Here is a 24,362-nt window from a genome sequence, read left to right on the forward strand (position 1 = left end):
TAATTAAGGCTGTTATTGCTTTGTAAATTCTTTGCATTCTCTCAAATTACATTTTAAATGCCATAGAAACAAAAAGGAAAGTATCTTATCAACAAAAATAAATATCTTGCCACCTACACAAAAACACTAATACCTTTCCTTGGTGTACGTTTTGCCCTTTCTTTGGCTATTTATTTGGCTTAAAAAAGAGTTTTAACAAATACATTTAATTAAATTTAATTACAGTGTTTCTCTAATTATATTTGATCGGTATTATTTAATATTAATATTTAATTAATTCTTTAGAGAACAAAACTTTAGTTTCAGGATTTATAAAGTATACTTGTCATCAAGAAGGAAACTATATAAACTGTGTGTTCATTGACACAGAATTTAAATGCAACAATTAAATCATACCTTTCTTCACTAGGAACTCCTCCTTGGCCACTTTTGCCTCTGAAATGTTAAAATAACATATTTTGGAATGAACATCTTTACCATACTAAGCAGGAAGACCCTGAACGGGTGCCTTATTCCCACATAAGCCAAGGATCCAAGGATCTGTAGGCATAAAGCTCCAAACATTGTCAAGCCCCTGATCAAGGTTTTACAAATCCAGGTGATCCAACAATGATCGAGTTACAACACTGCAAAAGTGCTGGCTCAGTGGTTAAGGCTTTGGGCTACTGAACAGAAGGTTTTAAAAGTGTTCAAAACAGGCAAATTGCCATAGTTAGGTTCTTGAGCGAGAATACAGTGGTGCTTGAAAGTTTGTGAACTCTTTAGAATTTTCTATATTTCTGCATAAATATGACCTAAAACATCATCAGATTCTCACACAAGTCCTACAAGTAGATAAAGAGAACCTAGTTAAACAACTGAGACAAAAATATTATACTTGGCCATTTATTTATTGAGGAAAATGATCCAACATTACATATCTGTGAGTGGCAAAAGTATGTGAACCTCTAGGATTAGCAGTTAATTTGGAGGTGAAATTAGAGTCAGGTGTTTTCAATCAATGGGATGACAATCAGGTGTGAGTGGCCACCCTGTTTTACTTAAAGAACAGGGATCTATCAAAGTCTGATCTTCACAACACATGTTTGTGGAAGTGTATCATGGCACGAACAAAGGAGATTTCTGAGGACCTCAGAAAAGGCATTGTTGATGCTCATCAGGCTGGAAAAGGTTACAAAACCATCTCAAAAGAGTTTGGACTCCACCAATCCACAGTCAGACAGATTGTGTACAAATGGAGGAAATGCAAGACCACTGTTCCCCTCCCCAGGAGTGGTCAACCAACAAAGATCACTCCAAGAGCAAGGCGTGTAATAGGCAGCGAGGTCACAAAGGACCCCAGGGTAACTTCTAAGCAACTGAAGGCCTCTCTCACATTGGCTAATGTTAATGTTCATGAGTCCACCATCAGGAGAACACTGAACAACAATGGTATGCATGGCAGGGTTGCAAGGAGAAAGCCACTGCTCTCCAAAAAGAACATTGCTGCTTGTCTGCAGTTTGCTAAAGATCATGTGGACAAGCCAGAAGGCTACTTGAAAAATGTTTTGTGGATGGATGAGACCAAAATAGAACTTTTTGGTTTAAACGAGAAGCGTTATGTTTGGAGAAAGGAAAATTCTGCATTCCAGCATAAGAACCTTATCCCATCTGTGAAACATGGTGGTGGTAGTATCATGGTTTGGGCCTGTTTTGCTGCATCTGGGCTAAGACGGCTTGCCATCATTGATGGAACAACGAATTCTGAATTATACCAGCGAATTCTAAAGGAAAATGTCAGGGCATTTGTCCATGAACTGAATCTCAAGAGAAAGTTGGTCATGCAGCAAAACAATGACCCTATGCACACAAGTCATTCTACCAAAGAATGGTTAAAGAAGAATAAAGTTAATGTTTTGGAATGGCCAAGTCAAAGTCCTGACCTTAATCCAATCGAAATGTTGTGGAAGGACCTGAAGTGAGCAGTTCATGTGAGGAAACCCACCAACATCCCAGAATTGAAGCTGTTCTGTATGGGGGAATGGGCTAAAATTCCTCCAACCAGTGTGCAGGACTGATCAACAGTTACCAGAAATGTTTAGTTGCAGTTATTGCCGCACAAGGGGGTCACACCAGACACTGAAAGCAAAAGTTCACATACTTTTGCCTCTCACAGATATGTAATATTGGATCATTTTCCTCAATATATAAATGAACAAGTATAATATTTTTGTCTCATTTGTTTAACTGGGTTCTCTTTATCTACTTTTCGGACTTGTGTGAAAATCTGATGATGTTTTAGGTCATATTTATGCAGAAATATAGAAAATTCTAAAGGGTTCACAAACTTTCAAGCACCACTGTAACTGAGTGTAATGGATGAACCATGTACTGAATGAACTACAAGAAAAAAAGAGGAAACATAGTTTACAACGGGTCTAGCTTGCACTTTTCTTCTCAAATAAGGCCTCTTATGTTTACAAGACCAGTGTTTTCCCACTCAGCCATCATGCCCAGTCAACATATAATGGAGTATGAAAATCCTTTGAAGATCCTTACAATCTTAAATCTCCTTTCTGTGCCAAACTAGAAACTACAAAGTTTCTATACAAGGTACATGTTCAGAACCATAATAAAGCTTCAGTGGAACTACTTTGGGTTGGGCACCATATACATGTAAATTACTGCTGTGACATCCCAACCAAACAATGGTCAATAGGTGAAGTAGAATGATAAAATATCTCATCTCATCTCATCTCATTATCTCTAGCCGCTTTATCCTTCTACAGGGTCGCAGGCAAGCTGGAGCCTATCCCAGCTGACTATGGGCGAAAGGCAGGGTACACCCTGGACAAGTCACCAGGTCATCACAGGGCTGACACATAGACACAGACAACCAATTACACCTACGGTCAATTTAGAGTCACCAGTTAACCTAACCTGCATGTCTTTGGACTGTGGGGGAAACCGGAGCACCCGGAGGAAACCCACGTGGACACGGGGAGAACATGCAAACTCTGCACAGAAAGGCCCTCGCCAGCCACAGGGCTCGAACCCGGACCTTCTTGCTGTGAGGTGACAGCACTAACCACTACACTACCGTGCTGCCCATGATAAAATATAGGACTGAAAATAGAATCTATAAAATATTAATAGTATATATAAAATAATATACATTACATGGCCAAAATTTTGTGTACACCTGGCCTGAGTTTCCCAAAAGCATTGCAGCACAAAGATCATTGTTAAATGGTCGACCGAGCACCACAATGGACGCTCTCTCTCCTAGCTAAGATGCTCTTAGCATTAAGAGGATTTTGGGGAAACCTACTGTACTGCTGACCATCACACCCGTATGTAGGGCTTCTGTTGCCACAAAGTTGGAAGCACACAATTGTACACGATGTCTTTTTATGATGTAGCATTACAGTGCTCCTGTGAACAAAGTGAGCACCATGAAGACATGGTTTGCCAAGTTTGGAGTGGAAGAACCTAAATGGCCTGCACAGAGCCCTGACCCCGCTGAACACCTTTGGGATGAGTTTGAATGCTGACTGCAACCCAGTAGGAAAATAAATCTGTAATAGGATTTTCAAAAAACACATATGGGTGTGATGGTGATGGACAAATGTTTGACCATATAGTATTTTTCACAAGTTCTCTTGTAAAGCTGCTGAAATATCAATGCTGTAAAAAGGTCATTTGTGCAATAAAATCTAAGTTTGAAACTACCCCATGCATGAATCAAAGAAATATTTGTGGAAAAGGTTTAGGAAGAAGTTTAAAGGTGATTATGCTTTAAAATCTGGGGAATTAGAAATAGAATTCTCATTTAGTGTTTTATTAATGTGATTCTGAATTTGTTAATTTAATTGTTAATTTGTTTGTTGTTAATTGGTAACTTCTTTGTCAACACCTCTAAAAACATTGCAGAACTAGAAATCCCTTTCTTGGGGGATGATCCAGATTTAGATGTTTCTTTTAGAAATGGTTCTGTTTATTGCTAGGTTCTACTTGGTTACTTAGTTGTTAACTTGGTGCTCAAACAAGAAATAATTTTTATTGAAAACCAAAAATACCTTTCCCAGGAGCAGGTATGAGTTTGGCCTTTTCTTTTGGAGCAGGTTTTGGTTGTACCTTCTCTTCTGAAGCAGGTTTGGGTTTTGTCTTCACTTTTGGAACAGGTTTGAGTTTTACTTTCTCTTTTAGAGCAGGTTGTGGTTTTGCCTTCTTTTTTGGAGTAGGTTCAGGTTTTGCCTTCTCTTTTGGAGCAATTTCTGTTTTTGACATCTCTTTTGGAGTAGGTTTGGGTTTGGCCTTCACTTTTGGAGCAGTTTCAACTTTAGGCTTTTCTTTTGGAACAGGTTCGGGTTTGGTTTTTTCTTTTGGAGCAGGTTTGGGTTTAATCATTATTTTTGAAGTAACTTCTGGTTCTGCCTTCCCTTTTGGAGCAACTTCTGGTTTTGCCTGGTGTTTTAGAGCAGGTTCAGGCTTGGCCTTCATTTTTGGAATAAGTACTGGTTTCACCTTCTCTTTTGGAGCAGGCTCAGATTTGGCCTTTTCTTCTGGAGCAGATTCAGGTTTGGCCTTCTGTTCTGGAGTAGGTACAGGTATTGCCTTCATTTTTGGAGTAGGTTCAGGTTTAGTCTTCTCTGTTGGAGCAACTTCTGTCTTTGCCTTCTGTTTTAGAGCAGATTCAGCTTTGACCTTCTCTTCTGAAGTAGGTGTGAGTTTGGTCTTCTCTTTTGGAACAGGTTTTGGCTTTGCCTTCTCTTCTGTAACAGGTTCAGGTTTTGCCATTTCTTTTGGAGCTGGTTCAGGTTTTGCCTTTAGTTTTAGTGCTGCTGCAGATTTTGCAATCTCTTTTGGATCAGGCATGGGTTCAGCCTTCTCTTTTGGAACAGATTCAGGTTTTGCCTTCTCTTTTGGAACTGGTTGAGGTTTTATCCTTTCTTTTGGAGCAGGTTCAGGTTTAGCCTTCTCTTTTGGAGCAGGTTCAGGTTTTGCCTTCTCTTTTACAACTGGTTGAGGTTTTGCCCTTTCTTTTGGAGCAGGTTCTGGTTTTACCTTGTCTTTTGGAGAAGGTTCAAATTTAGCCTTCTCTTTTGGAGCAGGTTCAGGTTTTGCCTTCTCTTTTGGAACTGGTTGAGGTTTTGTCCTTTCTTTTGGAGCAGGTTCTGGTTTTACCTTGTCTTTTGGAGAAGGTTCAAATTTAGTCTTCTCTTTTGGAGTAGGTTCAGGTTTTGCCTTCTCTTTTGAAACTGGTTCAGGTTTTGCCCTTTCTTTTGGAGCAGGTTCAGGTTTTGCCTTGTCTTTTGGAGCAGGCAGTGACTTTGCTTTTTCTTGTGGAGTACGTTCAAGTTTTGCCTTCTCTTTTGGAGCAAGTTCAGGTTTAGCCTTCTCTTTGGGAACAGGTTCAGGTTTTGCCTTCTCTTTTGGAGCTAGTTCAGGTTTAGCCTTCTCTTTGGGAACAGGTTCAGGTTTTGCCTTCTCTTTTGGAGCAGGTTCTGGTTTTGCCTTCTCTTTTGGAGCAGGTGCAGGTTTTGCCTTCTCTTTTGGAGCTAGTTCAGGTTTAGCCTTCTCTTTGGGAACAGGTTCAGGTTTTGCCTTCTCTTTTGGAGCAGGTTCAGGTTTTGCCTTCTCTTTTGGAGCAGGTACAGGTTTAGCCTTCTCTTTTGGAGCAGGTTCTGGTTTTGCCTTCTCTGCTGGAGCAGGTGCAGGTTGAGCCTTCTCTTTGGGAGCAGGTTCAGGTTTAGCCTTCTCTTTGGGAACAGGTTCAGGTTTAGCCTTCTCCTTTGGAGCAGGTTCAGGTTTTGCCTTCTCCTTTGGAGCAGGCTCAGGTTTTGCCTTCTCCTTTGGAGCAGGTTCAGGTTTTGCCTTTTCTTTTGGAGCAGGTTCTGGTTTTGCCTTCTCTTTTGGAGCTAGTTCAGGTTTAGCCTTCTCTGTTAAAGCATGTTCAAGTTTGGCCTTTTCTTTTGGAGCAGATTGAGGTTTTTCCTTCTCTTTTGGAGCAGGTTCAGGTTTAGCCTTCTCTTTTGGAACAGGTTCAGGTTTTGCCTTCTCTTTTGGAGCTAGTTCAGGTTTAGCCTTCTTTTTAGGAACAGGCTGAGGTTTTGCCTTCTGTTTTGGAGCAGGTTCAGATTTAGCCTTCTCTGTTAAAGCAGGTTCAATTTTGGCCTTTTCTTTTGGAGCAAGTTTGGGTTTAGCCTTCTCTTTTGGAACTCGTTCAGGTTTTCCCCTTTCTTTTGGAGTAGATTCGGGTTTAGCCTTTTCTTTTAGTGCAGCTTCAGCCTTTTCTTTTAGTGCAGGTTCAGGTTTAGCCTTCTCTTTGGGAGCAGGTTCGGCTTTTGCCTGCTCTTTTTGAGCAGACATGGGTTTAGCCTTTTCTTTTGGAGTAGGTTCTGGTTTTACCTTCTCTTTTGGAGTAAGTTCTGTTTTTGCTTTCTCTTTTGGGGCAAGTTCAGGTTTTGCCTTCTCTTTTGGAGCAGGTTCAGGTTTGGCCTTCTCTTTTGGAAGAGGTTCAAGTTTGGCCTTTTCTTTTGGAGCAGGTTCAAGCTTCAACTTGTCTTTTGTAACCAGTTCAGGTTTTGCGTTCTGTTTTAGAACAGGTTCAGGTTTTGCCTTCCCCTTTGGAACAGGTTCAGATTTTACTTTCTCTTTTGGAGAAGATTCCAGTTTGGCCTTCTCTTTTGGAGCAGCTGTAGGTTGTGCCTTTATTGTTGGAGCAGTTTCTGATTTTACCTTTTCTTCTGAAATAGGTTCAGGTTTTGCCACTTCCTTTGGAGCAGGTTTTGGTGTTACCTTCCCTTTTGGAACTCGTTCAGGTTTTCCCCTTTCTTTTGGAGTAGATTCAGCTTTAGCCTTCTCTTTATGAGCAGGTTCTGATTTTACCTTTTCTTTTGAAATAGGTTCAGGTTTTGCCACTTCCTTTGGAGGAGGTTTTGGTTTTGTCTTCTCTTCTGCAGCAGGTTCAGGTTGTGCCTCTTCTTTTGGAGAAGGTTCTGGTTTTGCTTTCTCTTTTGGAGCAGGTTTAGGTTTACCCTTCTCTTTTGGAATAGTTTCTGGCTTTACCTTGTCTTTTGGAGCCAGTTCAGGTGTTTTCACTTTTGGAGAAGATTCATGTTTGGCCTTTTCTTTTGGAACAGCTTCAGACTTTACCTGGTCTTTTGCAACCAGTTCAAGTTTTGCTTTCTCTTTTGGAGCAGTTTCAGGTTTGGCCTTCTCTTTTGGAGCAGGTTTTTGTTTGACCTTCTCTTTTGGAGTAAGTTCAGGTTTGGCCTTCTCTTTTTGCACAGCTTCAGGCTTTAACTTGTCTTTTGAAACCAGTTTGGGTTTTTCTTTCTCTTTTTGAGCAGGTTCAGGTTTGGCCTTCTCTTTTGGAGCAGGTTCTTGTTTGGCCTTCTCTTTTGGAGCAGGTTTTTGTTTGGCCTTCTCTTTTGGAACAGGTTCAGGTTTGGCCTTCTCTTTTGGAGCAGGTTCAGGTTTGGCCTTCTCTTTTGGAACAGGTTCAGGTTTGGCCTTCTCTTTTGGAGCAGGTTCAGGTTTGGCTTTCTCTTTTGGAAGAGGTTCAAGTTTGGCCTTTTCTTTTAGTGCAGGTTGAGGTTTGGCCTTTTCTTTTGGAACAGCTTCCGGCTTTAACTTGTCTTTTGGAACCAGTTCAGGTTTTGCTTTCTCTTTTAGAGCAAGTTCAGGTTTTGCCTTCCCCTTTGGAGCAGGTTCAGGTTTTGCCTTTTCTTTTTGACCAGTTTCATGTTTTGCTTTCTCTTTTGGAGCAGTTTCTGGTTTGGCCTTCTCTTTTGGAAGTTGTTCACTTTTTGCCTTCTCTTTTGGCACAGGTTCAGGTTTTGCTTTCTCTTTTGGAGAAGGTTCTAGTTTTACCTTGTCTTGTGGAGTTGGTTCAAGTTTTGCCTTCCCTTTTTGAACAGCTTCAGGCTTTACTTTGTCTTTTGGAACCAGTTCAGGTTTTGCTTTCTCTTTTCGAGAAGGTTCAGGTTTGGTCTTCTCTTTTGGAGCTCGTTCTTGTTTTATCTTCTCTTTTGGAGTAGGTTCAGGTTTGGCCTTTTCTTTTTGCACAGCTTCAGTCTTTACGTTCTCTTTTGGTACAGGTTCAAGTATTGCCTTCTCTTTTGGAACAGCTTCAGGCTTTACCTTGTGTTTTAGAACCACTTTGGGTTTTGCTTTCTGTTTTAGAGAAGGTTCAAGTTTTACCTTCTCTTTTGTAGCAGTTTCAGGTGTTACTCTCTGTTTTGAAGCAGGTTCTGGTTTTACCTTTTCTTTTGGATGAGGTTCAAGTTTAGCCGTTTCTTTTGGAATAGGTTCAGGTTTTGCCTTCTCTTTTAGAAGAGGTTCAGATTTTGTCTTCTCTTTTGGAGAAAGTTCAGGTTTGGCTATCTTTTTCAGAATAGTTTCAGGCTTTACTTCAGTTTTGGCCTTCTCTTTTGGAGCAACTTCAGGTTTTGTCTTTTGTTTTGGAGCAAGTTCTCGTCGTACTATCTCTTTTGGGACAGATTCAGTTTTGGCCTTCTCCTTTGGAGCAGGTTTTGGTTTGGCTTCCTGTTTTGGAGTAGGCTCTCGTATTACTTTCTCTTTCGGAAAATGCTCAAATTTCACCTTTTCCTTTCTTGGGGTAGGTTCAGGTTTTGCCTTCTCTTTGGGAGCAACTTCTGGCTTTGTCTTCTCTTTTAGCACAGGTTCTGGTTTAGCCTTGTCTTTTAAAACATGTTCTGGTTTTGTCTGCTCTTTTGGAGCAGGTTCAGTTTTTGCCTTCTCTTTTGGAGCAGGTTCTGTTTTGGCTTCTTCTTTTGGAGCAGCTTCATGTTCTGCAAAGAATCTATGTTATTCATTCAGTCATTTAAATTAGTTTGTTAACTTGGTTGTTAACTTCTTTAATCAGTTGATCATGAACAGGAATAATAGGAGTAATAATAATATAAGGACTAGTACTATTAATACTAATACTAGTATTAGTACAAGTACTATTCTTACTACTACTACTACTACTACAACAACAACAACAACAACAATAATAATAATAATAATAATAATAATAATAATAATTTTTTTCATCATAAACTTGAATTTATTGTTCAAAATTACACTCAAATTCAGTCTATCATAAAAAATGCAGTAATATATAACAAGTATTATAAAAACTATCTATGATAAAAACTAAACTAAGCAATATTTAATTAAATTGATAAAAAATTATATATTGATAAAAAACTAGACTGAAGAATATAGGTTAAATTATATATAACAACTAAACTAAAAAATATAAATTAAATTGAACACTTTTAAATGTTCTAATTAATTGCAGCAATTGACGTTTCTACATCAAAGTCAATGTCTCTCACATTCAAATTAGTTCTTCTTATAGTTCTTGAACCTCTCAAACACAGAAGAGCTAATCACAGAATGGAGAAGGACACTTTGGCTCTTATCCAGGCAATGGTTGTAGCATAATCCTTTCCTTTCTTGTCGGTAATTAATTCTGCTAACCTCTTGTGGTATCTCTTGCATTCCTCAACCATGCCTCTCAAACTTGTAAATACCAAGGGAGTGAAAGTTCCATGCTCTACTTCCATTACATGCCTTGCATACATGCGCTTTTTCTCATTTTCATGTTGACAATAAACGATAATAATAATAATAACAACAACAATAATAATAATAATAATAATAATAATAATAATAATAATAATAATAGCACAACTAATATTAGTAAGAATTTTGATGTTAATAATAGTAGTGAAATAAGATGTAGTAGTCATGATATTAGCAATATTAGTTATAATTGGGGTAGTATTAGTCGTAAATGTAGTATTATTATTAGTGATAATATTAGCAGTACACATTCTCAATTATTAATTTGAACTGTCAAATTCAGACCAATACCTTTCCTTTCAGGTGCTGGTTTTAAAATCTCCTCAACACCTTTCACTTCTGAAAAACAAAATCAATGAAAAATAACTGCTTTAGAAATAGTATTAGTCAAATATCTATCTATCTATCTATCTATCTATCTATCTATCTATCTATCTATCTATCTATCTATCTATCTATCTATCTATCCATCCATCCATCCATCCATCCATCCATCCATCCATCCATCCATCCATCCATCCATCCATCCATAATTCCAGAAAAGTTAGAACACTGTGTAAAACATAAAGAAAAACAGAATGTGAAAATTTACAAATCATGAAAATCCTATATTTCATTGAAAATAGTACAAAGACAACATATGAAATGTTGAAACTGAGAAGTTTTATTGGTTTTTTAAAAATATATCCTCATTTTGAATTTGATGTCAGCAACATGTGTCAGAAAATTTTGGACAGGGGCAACAAAAGACTGAAAAAGGTGTGTCATGCTAAAAAAAAAAAAAACCTAAAGCCTCACTCACAACCTGCCGTAAGTGTTTTGGACACACACGGGTTGCAGAGTTTGGTAGCTCGCAGCTGTGCCGCAGGGTCATGGTGAACCCGGGGGAAAGTTTGGGGGAGGAGTATGGGCAAAGTACTTGTCAAGTACAGGTTTCACACCTGACTTCCTCGAAGCGTGGGAAAAATTGTGCCGTTAGCCTGTGGAAAGCATATGTCTGATGCACGTGATTAGTGTGTGGTCAGTGAGTGTGGTGTGCGTGTGACTTGCATTTTACCAGTTTCCTGCGCTACGAGTACGGGCCGCACTTGTGAAGCATGTGTGATGCATGTGATTAGCACGTTACAATCACTCATAACTTGCATGTGACGCAAGCCAGGAGTGGATATAAAACCAGCGTGTCTGCAGCATTCTGCATCTGTCTTTCGACTGAAGAACATTGGATATTTTGTGGGAAAAATTAAAAAAATGTCAGTTTAAAGTTTAAAAAATGGGACCTAAGAAGTAGTGAGCAAAAGTGAAGTAACCCAGCCTGAAACAGCAGAGGGGGGGGGAGGAGGAAGAATTTGATTATGATGATAGCAGCACTGGCAAGCCCTGCAGGGACAGGGAGAAGTATGCCTTCAAGCTGGCAGAAGGCACAGCACCCCGCCAGAGGGATTTTCACAGGTAAATACACATGTTTTAAACATTCATTTCAGTATCTATATGCTTATGTAATTCATATTATATATATATGCTGATTTTCATGTATGTTTCAGCTAACAATGCCCAGAAGTGAGGACATTGCAATCCCATCATCACTGTCAGGCCATTGTGCCATGCTCAGTGATAAGGACAAGGACATCCTGACACCTCGTCCCACCACTCAGCAGGAGTAGAAGCAGGACAGTAGCTCGGAGTTAGAGTCAAAGTGTGTTTCAGTGCTCAAACTGTTGGGCTATTTAGTTGGGATTTTTTACAATGTAATAAAATGCGTTATTCCCTTATACTCATGTTTTATTATTTGACGTTTGCATGGTAAATTAACATATACTCAAATAAAAACAGCAAATGAGGTGGTCTTCTTCCTGTCGTGTTTACTGTTTTAACACAAGTGCGAGACCACGTGCTGAATGCAGGAAAACTTTATTCAACTCCTCTCCAGCTCTCTTATCTCATAACCCCCTGTGTGGCCCATAGCGCCCCCGTGTGTCCCCACTATGCTAGACCTCCCACATCCATTGAATAGACATTATAAAACACATACCGGTACAATAACACCACATCTCCCTTTTCTAGAGAACCAAGGGTAGACTGCCTTTGTCTCATCAGACCTTAGAGGATTATTCTGCCTCTTTTGTTGAAAGGTCTGTTCCTATTTAACTCTTAACAGAAAAGTGTGACCATAAGCACTTCAGTGAATACCCACCCTAATGTAATCAGGTAATTACTGTATCTTAAACCACACAGTGTTACTAAAAGTGCTAAAATAACATCCCATGTTACTGTAATATTTGTAACATAATATAACACAACTCCATTGTTTTGTTTTCTGTGCTTTGGTTTTTCCCTTTTTTTTTAATCAAAGCATAGTTCTCAGAGTTCCATTTTCTAATTTACAGATTAAGCCTATCAGGTTTGTTGATGGCTCTCCCAGATCTAGTTGTAATAACATGAGTCTCTGTAGGCGAAACTTGGGGAGGTGGCATGGGTGTGTCTGTAGACAATGGCTCTGGTGGTTGTTGCTGGAATGAAGAACCATTGTCTTGTGCAGGTGTATGTTGAGGTATCAGGTTCTGACGGTTGTGTCTCACAACACCCTGAGGTAACTCCACTAAGTAAGACCTCGGAGCAGAGTGTTTCTGAAGCACTCTTCCTGATGCTCTTGCATCCGTCACCCATACCCGCTCTCCTGGTGGCAGACAACTGAATGCTTGGGCACGGTGTTGCCTGTTGTAGTTTTCAGCATCCAACAGTCTCTTCTCCCTTTCCTTCTGAGCAAATGCGGTGGTGTCAGGCAATGCAGGCTCAAGCTGGGAAGAAAAAGTTGGCACCGTAGTACAAAGATGTTGGCCCATCAGGAGCTGCACTGGGCTGTAACCACTCTGGAGAGGTGTGGCTCTGTAAGTGAGTAGAGAAAGATAGGGGTCCTCTGCCTTTTTCAGGAGGATTTTCACAGTCTGGACCACCCGTTCAGCCTCACCATTACTCTGTGGAAATCTCGGGCTGCTGGTGATGTGCCTGAGTCCATAGGAAGCTGCAAAGTTGGTGAAAGCTTGTCCAGAAAACTGTGGCCCATTATCTGACATCAGAACCTCCGGGATGCCATGATGGGCAAAAATGGACTTTAAGTGCACAATTACATCAGTGGACCTGGTGTGAGATAATTGTGCCATCTCAACATACCTGGAGAAGTAATCCACAACAAGCAGGTAGGTTTTGTTCCCCAGGATGAACAGATCTGCCCCCAGCTTTTGCCATGGTCTTTTGGGGCACTCTGATGGTATAAGTGGCTCTTTGTGATTTTGTCGCTCCTGTATGCATGTCCTGCAGTTGAGCACCATGTAATTCACCTGCTGGCTGAGTCCTGGCCACCACATACTCTGACAAGCACGAGCCTTACACTTCACCACCCCTAGGTGACCTTCGTGTAGCCTGGCTAGCACATCGTTCCTCATTGTTGATGGTATTACAAGCCATGTGTCTTTCAGCAGTAAGCCATCCTTCACTGTGAGTGTGGCTCGCTCTGGCCAGTAGTTTTTCAGCACTGGTTCCTGCCTTGCATGTGTCGGCCATCCTTCTGTGCACAATACCATGACACATGAGCACAGACTGTCGGCTTTAAGCTGGTCCTTCAGGTTCTCTATGGATGAAGGGCTGACAGGCAGGCTTTCAATGACACAGTCCACATAAATGTTGGTGCTCTCCGTCAGCTCTTTTTCTTCTGCGGGCATGCTCGCTTTGACAGGTGAGTGTGACAGTGTGTCTGCTGTCCAAAGAGACTTTCCTGGTGCATACACGATGAAGTATGAGTAGCGCATCAGCCTCATCCTGAAGCGCTGGATCCTCGGCGGCAAAAGATCCAGTGCTTGGTCTCCTAGCAGGCTGAGAAGGGTTTATGATCTGTCTCCAGGCAGAAATGTTTTCCTATGAGGAAATCACGGAACCTTTCACAGGCCAATGTGAGGCCCAGGGCCTCCTATTCTACCTGTGCGTACCATTGTTCTGTGGGGGTGAGTGACCTAGAGGCGTAAGCCACAGGCTTCCATTCATCCTCGTACCTCTGGAGAAGAACACCTACCAAGCCATAGGATGATGCATCTGCTGACACTTTGGTGTCTTTGTTTGGGTCGTACATGGCCAGCACAGGGGGAGAAGACAGTGCTTCCTTCAGTGTTTTGAATGCTGTAGCCTGGTCCACGTCCCAAACCCAGGAGTTTTTCTTTGAGAGAAGATCGCGGAGAGGCTTGTCTTTTTCAGCCAGCTGGGGAATGAACCTTCCCAGCTGGTTGACCATCCCAAGAAAACTCCTCAACTCACTCACATTTGTTGGCTCCTTCATCTTTGAGACAGCCTCAGTCTTTCGGGGGTCAGGGTGGATGCCTGCAGTTGTGATGATGTGGCCCAGGAAAGCAAACTCTGTTTTTGAGAGCTCACACTTGTCCACATTTAGAGTTATGCCTGCTCTTTCCAGTCTTTGTAGCACTGTATGGAGTCAAGTGTCGTGCTCTGCCTGGTCCTTCCCCCACACCAACAAGTCATCAATATGGCATATCACACCTTCAAGCCCCTCAGTAACCTCTGCCATCCTGCACTGGAAATGTTCAGGCACTGAGACGATGCCAAATGGTAGACAGTTAAAGTGGAACCGCCCAAACGATGTAATAAACATGGTGTACTTGGCTGATTCCTTTGTAAGCGGGATCTGCCAAAAGCCCATGTTGCCATCCAGCTTGCTGAACAGATTTGCTCTGGTGAGTGTTCCCAGGCTCTGTTCCACTGATGGCAGAATGTACTTTTCACGGCACACAAACACATTTAGGCCAGTCAGATCCACACACAGCCGTACCTTTTTCTGGTCATTCTTGGGTACGACCACCATCCCAGCACACCAGTCGGTTGGCTCTTCCACTCTGCTGATGATGCCCAGTGCTTTCATGCGCTGGAGCTTTTCCTTGACTGGGCCCACAAGTGGCAGTGGAATCCTTCTGGGGGTTTTAACTGAAAATGGCACAGCACCAGGTTTAAGCTTAATGGTATATGGTTGTTGTAACAAACTTTCTCCATGGTCTGCTTGGCTCCACACCTTAACTGCAATGTGGCAAACTCCAACACATCCAGAGGAATCCAGCCTGGCCCAAATAAGGGTCTCTCTGCGTTTTGGAGAACCTGCTGCTTGGAGTTTGAAAATATGTTATCAAACACAGTCTGTGACACAGCAGTAACATCCACTCCAGTATCGAGTTTAAATGTAATATTTTTGTCCATTACATCAATCACAGCAGTCCATTTATCATCATCAGATGTCACAGTACCGAGAAAGAAACTTTCCTCCTCTTCATCTATGCTCTGTACAGCTTTGCCTGCATGACACATACGCTGGTAGTGACCTTTTTTCCCACAGGAATGGCATTTGGCTTCATTAGCTGGACATTCATGCCTAGGGTGAGGTGTTCCACCGCATTTGTTGCACTGGGAGCTTTTATTGTTTTTGCTCTTGTTGTGTTGTTTTTCTCCATAACTTTTAGGTTTGGTGAATTTAGGCTTTACCTTTTGGTGGCTGCCTTTGAACACTCTGTCCACAGAGTTACCACCCACATGCAGTACTCTGCTTGCATCACTCCTCAGTATGGTTTGCTGCTTTTTTTATCTCTTCTGATTGTCTTGCCATATTTATGGCTTTGTCCAGGTCTAAATCCTTCTCCATTTGCATGCGTTCTGAGAGCCGTGTGTTAGCCAGGCCAATCACTATCCTGTCCCAGATCAGTTCATCATGTAAAGTCCCATAGTTACAATGCTCTGCTAGAGCAAACAAAGCAGTAACGAATGTGTCCACAGTCTCGTTTGCTTCCTGTTTACGCATGTTAAATCGTGCACGTTCATAAACAATGTTCTTTTTCACCACAAAGAACAAGTGGAAGGCATCCTTGACTTTATCATATTGGCGCTGGTCTGCATCATTAAGTTTCAGACCTCTCAAAACGTCATTGGCTTCGTCTCCCATACAATAAATCAGCATATTCACCTGATTGTCTTCGGAGCTGGCAAATAAGTTGCTTGCTTGGCGGAATCTCTCAAACCGCCGAATCCATTTTATCCACTCATACGGCTTGGAAAAATCAAAGGGTTCTGGTGGCTGAATGCTGAATGTGGTGCTAGGTTTGTTAGCCGCTGTGCTAACTCCACTCTGTCTGCCGTTACCGTCAGTCATTTTGCTTGCTCACCAATCCTTTTCTCTTCTCTTGCAGGTGGACCTTTTCCATTCCAATTCAGTATCGTGCCACTTCTGACACCATGTCGTGTTTACTGTTTTAACACAAGCACAAGACCACGTACTGAATGCAGGAAAACTTTATTCAACTCCTCTCCCGCTCTCTTATCTCATAACCCCCTGTGTGGCCCACAGTGACCCCGTGTGTCCCCACTATGCTAGACCTCCCACATCCATTGAATAGACATTATAAAACACATACAATAACACCACATTTCCCTTCTACAATGCTACACACTACATGATCGGTTCCTTGGTTCCTCCCCAATTATATACCCAGAGTCTTGCCCCTCGTGTCGCATGCAGGTCACGTGCGCTGCATGCAGGTCACGTGCACTGCATGCACGCCACACATAGGGGTAGAAAGTGAGATGTACTTCTGTCTTGCGGGCCACACAAATAGCAAGTGTAGAATACTTGTGTAGTACTTCTGAGGCATGTCACTTGTACAATGACCGTGTGTCACTCGTGCGTCTTACTGTCATCGCAAAAAGCCCCTACTAGCCGTGCTGCTGACTTAGTTCAGGCGTACAAAAGGAGTACGGGTCCCATACATAGTGTATGCGTTCTTGATTTGTTGCAAGACCCATAGAATTTGCATGTGCAGGACCAAAAGTCTCCACGGGCAGTCTGCAACCTTCTACGGTGCTGAACACACGCAAGTGTTGCCCAAGTTTCAAGCACAGTTTTGCCAAATTTTTTTTACCATAGACTGCCCATAGCAGCACGTACAGCAGGTTGTGAGTGAGGCTTAACTTAGTTAATTGGTAACAGCTCAATAACATGACTGGGTATAAAAAGAGCATCCCAGAGAGATGGAGTCTCTCAGAAGTAAAGATGGGGAGGGGTTCACCGCTCTGTGAAAGACTGCGTGGGCTAACAGTGCAACAATTTAAGAATGTAAAATGTAAAATTGCAAAGAATTTGGGGATCACATCAGCTATGGTACATAGTATCATTAAAAGATTCAGAGAATCTGGAGAAATCTCTGTATGCAAGCAACAAGGCTGAAAACTGATATTGGATTCCTATGATTTTCAGGCTCTCAGGTGACACTGCATTAAAAGCAGACACATGTCTGTAGTGGAAATCACTGTATGGGCTCAGGAACATTCCCGTCTCATCTCATTATCTCTAGCCGCTTTATCCTGTTCTACAGGGTCACAGGCAAGCTGGAGCCTATCCCAGCTGACTACAGGCGAAAGGCAGGGTACATCCTGGACAAGTCACCAGGTCATCACAGGGCTGACACATAGACACAGACAACCATTCACACTCACATTCACACCTATGGTCAATTTAGAGTCACCAGTTAACCTAACCTGCATGTCTTTGGACTGTGGGGGAAACCGGAGCACCCGGAGGAAACCCACGTGGACACGGGGAGAACATGCAAACTCCACACAGAAAGGCCCTTGCCGGCCACGGGGCTCGAACCCAGACCTTCTTGCTGTGAGGCGACAGCGCTAACCACTGCACCACCGTGCCGCCCGGCTCAGGAGCATTTCAGAAAAATATAATCTGCGAAAGCAGCTAATTACTGCATCCACAAATACAAGTTAAAACCATATATAACAATATCCAGGAACACTGCCACCTTCTCTGGGCCTGAGCTCTTTTACGATGGACTGAGGCAAAGTGGAAAATTGTCCCAAGGTCAGACAAATCAAAAGTAGAAATTCTTTCTAGAAATCATGGACACCACATCCTCCGGGCTAAAGAGGAGAGGGACCATCCAGCTTGTTATCAGTGCACAGTTCAAAAGTCAACATCTGTGAGGGTATGAGGATGCATTAGTGTACATGACATGGATAGCTTGTACATCTGGGAAGGCATGATTAATGCTGAATGATATATACATGTTTCAGAGCAAGATGCTGCCATCCGGACAAAATCTTTTTCAGTGAAGGCCTTCCTTCTTTCAGCAAGACAATGCTAGTCAAGAGTCTGGGCGCTAAACTGGCCTGCCTGCAGTCAAGAACTGTCTCGCATTTAAAACATTTGGTACATTATGAAGCGCAAAATATGACAAAGGAGACCCTGAACTCTTGAGCAATTGAAATTATATATCAGACAAGGATGGGACATTTCACATTTTATAGCAATTAGTCTCCTCAGTTCCCAAACATTTACAGAGTGTTGCTAAAAGTAGAGGTGATGCAACACAGTGGTAAACATACCCCTGTCCCAACTTTTTTTGAAATGTGTTGCTGACATCAAATTAAAATGAGTATATATTTTTCAAAAAACAATAAAATTTCTCAGTTTCAACATTTGATATGTTGTCTTTTTACTATTTTCAATGAAATAGAGGGTTTGCATGATTTGCAAATTATCGCATTCTATTTTTATTTACAGCTTACACAGCATGTTATAAACAAAACATGCACACATACCTTTCTTAATATGAGCTGGTTTAGCTTTCTCTTCTTTAGCTTTGACCTCTTTAATAGACACAAAAAAAATGCGGTTGATCAAATTGTATCTACATTATTAATTTGTGAATTCTCAATTCTCACTGATCAAAAGGAAGGTGTTGATTAATTTTCTGTAACAGCAACTCTGACAGTAGTTCTGGCTGTGAGACAAATGCTTTTTTTCAAATATTATTTCTAATGTAAGAGCTAATTCATGGATGGTGTGAGCTTCATAATAACAGTTTACAAATTTGCACAATCATTGATATGATTGATATGAATGTATGGGTGATTTGGGTGAATTTTTCTATGGGGCAATTGTGGTAGCGGGGTCATGGTCAAGTGTTGGTATGTGAATGGAGGGCAGAGTCAGGGAAGGTAAGCGGCAGAATCACTGCACCTGATGTTAGTTAACCTGTGTTTGTGTGTCTTCCCCAGTGACCGTGCCCTATAAAAGGAAAGAGAGAGCAGAGGAAGGGAGCTCTCTCCCCAACCAGAAGACTTGTGTGTGTGTGTGCGTGCATGTGTGGCTGGGAGAGTGTGAAAAGCTGAAAAGCTACAAATAAAAAGAGTTTTTTGAACTCAGTTCTGGCCTGCCGTACTTCTGTGCTCCACCCACTCGCTCTGATCGCTACAGTGGTGCCAAAACCTGGGAGCGGAGCACAGAGGAGAACAGCCCCATGGAGTCCTCCCCCTTCAAGGACCTGATCCATGCCCTCGCCACGGCCCAACAGAGCCAGCACCAGGTGCTGGCCGCCCTCCGGAAGGAGCAGGAGCAAAGGTTCGAGGCCCTGGTGCTGGCACAGCAGGAAGATCGCCAGGCATTCCGGCACCTACTCGCGTTGGTGGGGTCCACCACCTCCACCTCCGTGGGCCCTCCCCACCTCACCCTAACGAAGATGGGCCCGCACGATGACCCCGAGGCCTTCCTCGCGCTCTTTGAGCAGGCAGCAGAGGCCTGGGGCTGGGCGGTGGAACAGTGCGCAGCGCGCCTCCTCCCCCTGCTAACGGGTGAGGTGCAGCTGGCCACGCTACAGCTCCCCGCCGACAGCCAGCTGGTCTATGCCGACCTCCGCTGGGCCGTCCTCCAGCGTGTGGGGCGCACCCCGGAGCAATGATGGCAGCACTTCCACACTCTGCGCCTGGAGGAGGTCGGCCGGCCGTTCACGTTTGGCCAGCAACTCCGGGACGCCTGCTGGCAGTGGCTGTTAGGTTTATATAAGTATTATTCTTGACCAAGAAGGCAGTAATATATTTGTGACAAAATTAAGGATTAATTTCTGTTCAGTTAAAATGACCTTCTGTCTCAGCTGGACATTGTTTGGGAACATTTTGTTTATTTTGATATGAGATGTTTTGCTTATGACTGTCTTTGTTTAGGTTTGTTCTTATTTTTTGTTTACTTTCTTATAACATATCTTTGTTGAAAAATTCCGTATGTACATAAGCAATGACCTTTAAAATCTGTTTGTACCTTGCTATCATGTCATATGATCAGAAATATGTCATTATGTTATGATTTACACACACACTGATGGAGATTATTTGACCTGCCCCAAGATCAAGCTGCTCACTCGCAAGTCAAGCACACACACATACATCTGAACATTCCATCAGAGCAGTGATGTAATTAAAATGTGACCTGCTCACACACACACACACACACACACACACACACACACACACACACACACACACACATAGACACAGATATCAAAATGATGTCACTTACTCACACACACACACACACACACACACACACACACACACACACCCCTCTCTGAGGTCACATACAAACACACACACACACATTCGATAGACACAATAGCCGTTTGGAGAGATTATAATTTGTTATAAAAGGTGTTTGTAATATTTCATCTTTGGCGAGAATACTGTGAATAAACAGCAGTGAAACCAATCTCTGGTTCTCTGTTTTTTTGCGGTGTTCTGTCCCAGAATTCTGCAGGTGGTACGAGGGCAGGGGTCCCGAGAAGTAAGTTGACCGATTGACCGTTTCCGACTGGGTGAACCCTAACAATTTGGTGGCCCATACGGGGACCTTCCAATCAGGTAAGGGGTCTCTTTTAATTGATTAGTTTGATTGGTTGGACTTCCACCTGGTTGGAGGTATCAGAAAAAAAAACCAGTTGTTTATTATTTTGGTTATGTTATTGGTAATCCTCGTGTAGAGGCACGGGACGTTTTTATTTTGGGGATCCTCGTGGACTTTTGTTTACGGGATGTTTTTTGGTGAACCTCGTGGAAAAGCCACGGGAAGATTGGTTAACCTCGTGTAAAAGCATGGGAAGGTGATCCTTGTGAAGTGAAGGAGCTGTCACAGGAAGAGTGCGCTTTTTAAGTTAAACCCATAATAATTACCCTAATTAATCTCGGGACGGCGGCACGGTAGTGTAGTGGTTAGCGCTGTCGCCTCACAGCAAGAAGGTCCTGGGTTCGAGCCCCGGGGCCGGCGAGGGCCTTTCTGTGTGGAGTTTGCATGTTCTCCCCGTGTCCGCGTGGGTTTCCTCCGGGTGCTCCGGTTTCCCCCACAGTCCAAAGACATGCAGGTTAGGTTAACCGGTGACTCTAAATTGACTGTAGGTGTGAATGGTTGTCTGTGTCTATGTGTCAGCCCTGTGATGACCTGGCGACTTGTCCAGGGTGTACCCCGCCTTTCGCCCATAGTCAGCTGGGATAGGCTCCAGCTTGCCTGCGACCCTGTAGAAGGATAAAGCGGCTAGAGATAATGAGATGAGATAATCTCGGGACTGATTCCTTCATGCCACCATGGGGGGAAAATTGTATTGTATTAAGGTGCCCGGACCCGGACCCCGAGAAAAAAACCCATGGGATTGGATGAATTGCTGTGGTTTAGCATTCTACACAAATTCTAGACAATTTGGCCGGCTCAGTTTTGATTTATCCTCATTCAGGTATTTGCAATCTCTAGGAGCTGTGTAATGTATCTTTAATTGTTATAGCATTTATATAAGGCATTACTGGATATGCAGAAAATAATGAAACAACAAATCAGTACTCTGGACATGAGTCCGAAACTTGTAACTGGAAGTCCATTACAAGTCCGAAACTTGTAACTGGAAAGTCACGAGTGGTCTGCGAGGTGATCTCTGAACAGGTCCGTGAGCACTCTGCAAGACTATTAATGTGTTTTAATAATTAATAGTGCAGCTATTAATGCAGTTTCATGTCTAGATCTTATAAATGATGAATACGAAGTAGTTAAAACTAAGTGACGGCAAAATTGTGATGAACTCCAGTTCCCATGATGCTTGTGAACTGGGCATGCGCACTGGATAAAAGAAAAAGCATCTCTTTAGGGCAAAACTCTCGTCTAATCAGATTTGGGCAGTAATTCTATGCATTCAGACCTTAAATAATGAAATAACTGTACAAGCAAATACAACACAAAAACCATTTTTAAAACATTCACTTAAATTAAACAGACATGGTAAAAACAGAAGAAATATATTTAAGGCTTAGAGTTTGATTAATTCAGCCAAATCAAATATCACTTCCAGATTTGAAGATATTTATCAGGAATCATTTTTAAAATATTGAGTATTATACCACTTCCTGTTTAAAGGCATAATAAAAGGCATCAAATATATTTACCCTACGTGTGAATGGAAATGCCGAAAAGTTTAATGTTTAACCTAATGTTTAATGTTGATCTAAAACATTTTAAAACTGATCGTGAAGTGGTATTTTTATTAATCATATGTAATTCTAACCTTTAAATATCCTATATACTCCTGTTTCTGACGCATTTTAGCGAGACACGGACTTGTTTAGTTTAGTTAGTTGAATTAGTTCAACAGCGAGCTAACCCGCTTTTTACTTCATTTTTGACATTTTTTGAATAATTGTCGTCATAATCTCATCTCATCTCATTATCTCTAGCCGCTTTATCCTTCTACAGGGTCGCAGGCAAGCTGGAGCCTATCCCAGCTGACTACGGGCGAAAGGCGGGGTACACCCTGGACAAGTCACCAGGTCATCACAGGGCTGACACATAGACACAGACATCCATTCACACTCACATTCACACCTACGGTCAATTTAGAGTCACCAGTTAACCTAACCTGCATGTCTTTGGACTGTGGGGGAAACCGGAGCACCCGGAGGAAACCCACGTGGACACGGGGAGAACATGCAAACTCCACACAGAAAGGCCCTCGCCGGCCATGGGGCTCGAACCCAGACCTTCTTGCTGTGAGGCGACAGCGCTAACCACTACACCACCGTGCCGCCCTGTCGTCATAATATTTAATATAAATATAATATTTTGAATAATTGTTCCGTCTCTATAGTCTCTCTGTCTCTTTCTGGGAGATAAGGGCTGCCAGACTGAACTCGTTACAGATAGATATAATATAAACAAACAACTCATGCAAGAACAGCAGGCAAGGACAGCCACAGATATTTGCAGTGAGCAGAGAAAATCATTATTTTTGGCACTTTCTCACACAATAATAAATTTAATAAGTAATCTCTTTATATTACTAGGTAAATTCCATATACATAAAGTCGAAATGTCCAAGACAACCAATTCTCATTCTCATTAATACTGTTAATTGAATTAAAAATGTATTTTGAGTCTCTGTCACATATCGAATCCAACAAAAAGTGCTTATCAGCTATTCAATTTTATTCAAATTACATTCAGTGAAATTGTTTGTCATTTCAATTTGCCCTGTTTTTTATCTCCTTTTCTTCCTTTTTACTTATTGCTCCCTATGAGGCTAAGCTTAAAGTGCTGATGACACGTTTTTGACATCTTTGGCGATGTTTTATAACATAAAAAGTAATTCCCGATGATCCATATATTAATTCACGAAGGCGCCTATTTTACAAGTTATGATAAAAAACTCGGCTATTTGGGCAAATTTGACAGGGCTGCAGCACCCAGGAGACAAAAGAGGAGGAGGAGCTATATGACGTCAGCGAAAGAACCTTCCTCCTAACTTACCAGTTTGTTGTTGATGCGACAGGTGTTCAGTTTATCATTATGAGTATTTTTATTATACATTATTATACATTATATATATATATATATATATATATATATATATATATATATATATATATATATATATATATATATATAGTTATTATGCCTTCGCGTTGTGTTGCCGGCTTTTGCTCCAAAACCCACGAGGATGGGGTAAGTTTATTCAAATTTCCCAGAGATCCCGAGCTGCATGCGAAGTGGGTGAAGCAAGTCAGGCGCACTCGTGACAAGTGGGAGCCCTCACCAACATCCGTCCTGTGCTCTGAACACTTCGATTTGGATTGTTTTGACACCCTTCCCAGCTTAAAAGAATCTCTTGGGTGTTCAGTTCAGCACAAACGTGTGTTACTACCATCAGCAGTGCCTACACAGTGTTGCCAGATTGGGAGATTTCCCTCCCAGTTGGGTGGTTTCAAGTGCATTTTGGTGGGTTTTGAACATATTTTGGGCTGGAAAACACCAGCAGTATCTGTTGCCAGATACTGCTGAAGTTTTCCAGCCCAAAATATGTTCAAAACCCACCAAAATGCGCTTGAAACCGCCGAACTGGGCGGGAAACCTCCCAATCTGGCAACACTGCCAGTATTCCGGAGGGGGTCTACTAGTAGCTATGCCGAATCCAAAGACAGTCCTCCTGTCAGAACATGTGTTGTGAAACGACATAAGATAAAGGTACGTAGAGCTATAGATTCTACATGATAATCATAAATGTAATCATTAAGTCGGCGTGATATCAGTCATGTATTTGGTTGTGAAAGCTTGTGGCTTTATTTAACTGCCGCCTAGCAACGAGAGGCAAAGGGTAAAGAGGGTAGGCTATCATAGATTCTATTCGGAAGAGATCAACACAATTCTAGACTCCCAGAAGAGGAAGAGCTAGCACTAGAGAGTTCACCCGCGTTTTCATGTGCCATTTCCATTGAGTAGAACCAGAGTAGAACAGCCAGTGAACCGCAGCGTGTTCTTCCGCTGATGTCACAACATGGCCGCGAGCCACGGACCCAGTTTTCTTGCGCTGTGCAATTAAAAGTTGGATATTCGCATAACAACAGCTTCTTTTCACATAATTATAACAGAA

The 24,362-nt window shown here is 42.1% G+C and overlaps 1 protein-coding gene across 9 annotated transcripts in view; it reads right to left on the minus strand.

The window, feature by feature from the left end:
- The window catches only part of si:ch211-266g18.10 (titin), a 92,932-nt gene that overhangs the window by 27,171 nt on the left and 41,399 nt on the right, over nt 1-24,362 (minus strand). For 7 of the 9 annotated variants that reach the window (XM_060933684.1, XM_060933685.1, XM_060933680.1 and 4 more), the window contains 4 exons: nt 18,232-18,279; nt 9,874-9,921; nt 4,059-8,798; nt 397-435 (listed from right to left, as the gene is read on the minus strand). In XM_060933684.1, the coding sequence (XP_060789667.1) occupies nt 397-435; nt 4,059-8,798; nt 9,874-9,921; nt 18,232-18,279 (4,875 nt within the window). The remainder of the gene's footprint in view (nt 1-396; nt 436-4,058; nt 8,799-9,873; nt 9,922-18,231; nt 18,280-24,362) is intronic. The other 2 variants (XM_060933686.1, XM_060933683.1) reach the window with 1 other exon arrangement.

The sequence above is a fragment of the Neoarius graeffei genome, chromosome 11, assembly GCF_027579695.1.
Source record: "Neoarius graeffei isolate fNeoGra1 chromosome 11, fNeoGra1.pri, whole genome shotgun sequence".
Classification (NCBI taxonomy): domain Eukaryota; kingdom Metazoa; phylum Chordata; class Actinopteri; order Siluriformes; family Ariidae; genus Neoarius; species Neoarius graeffei.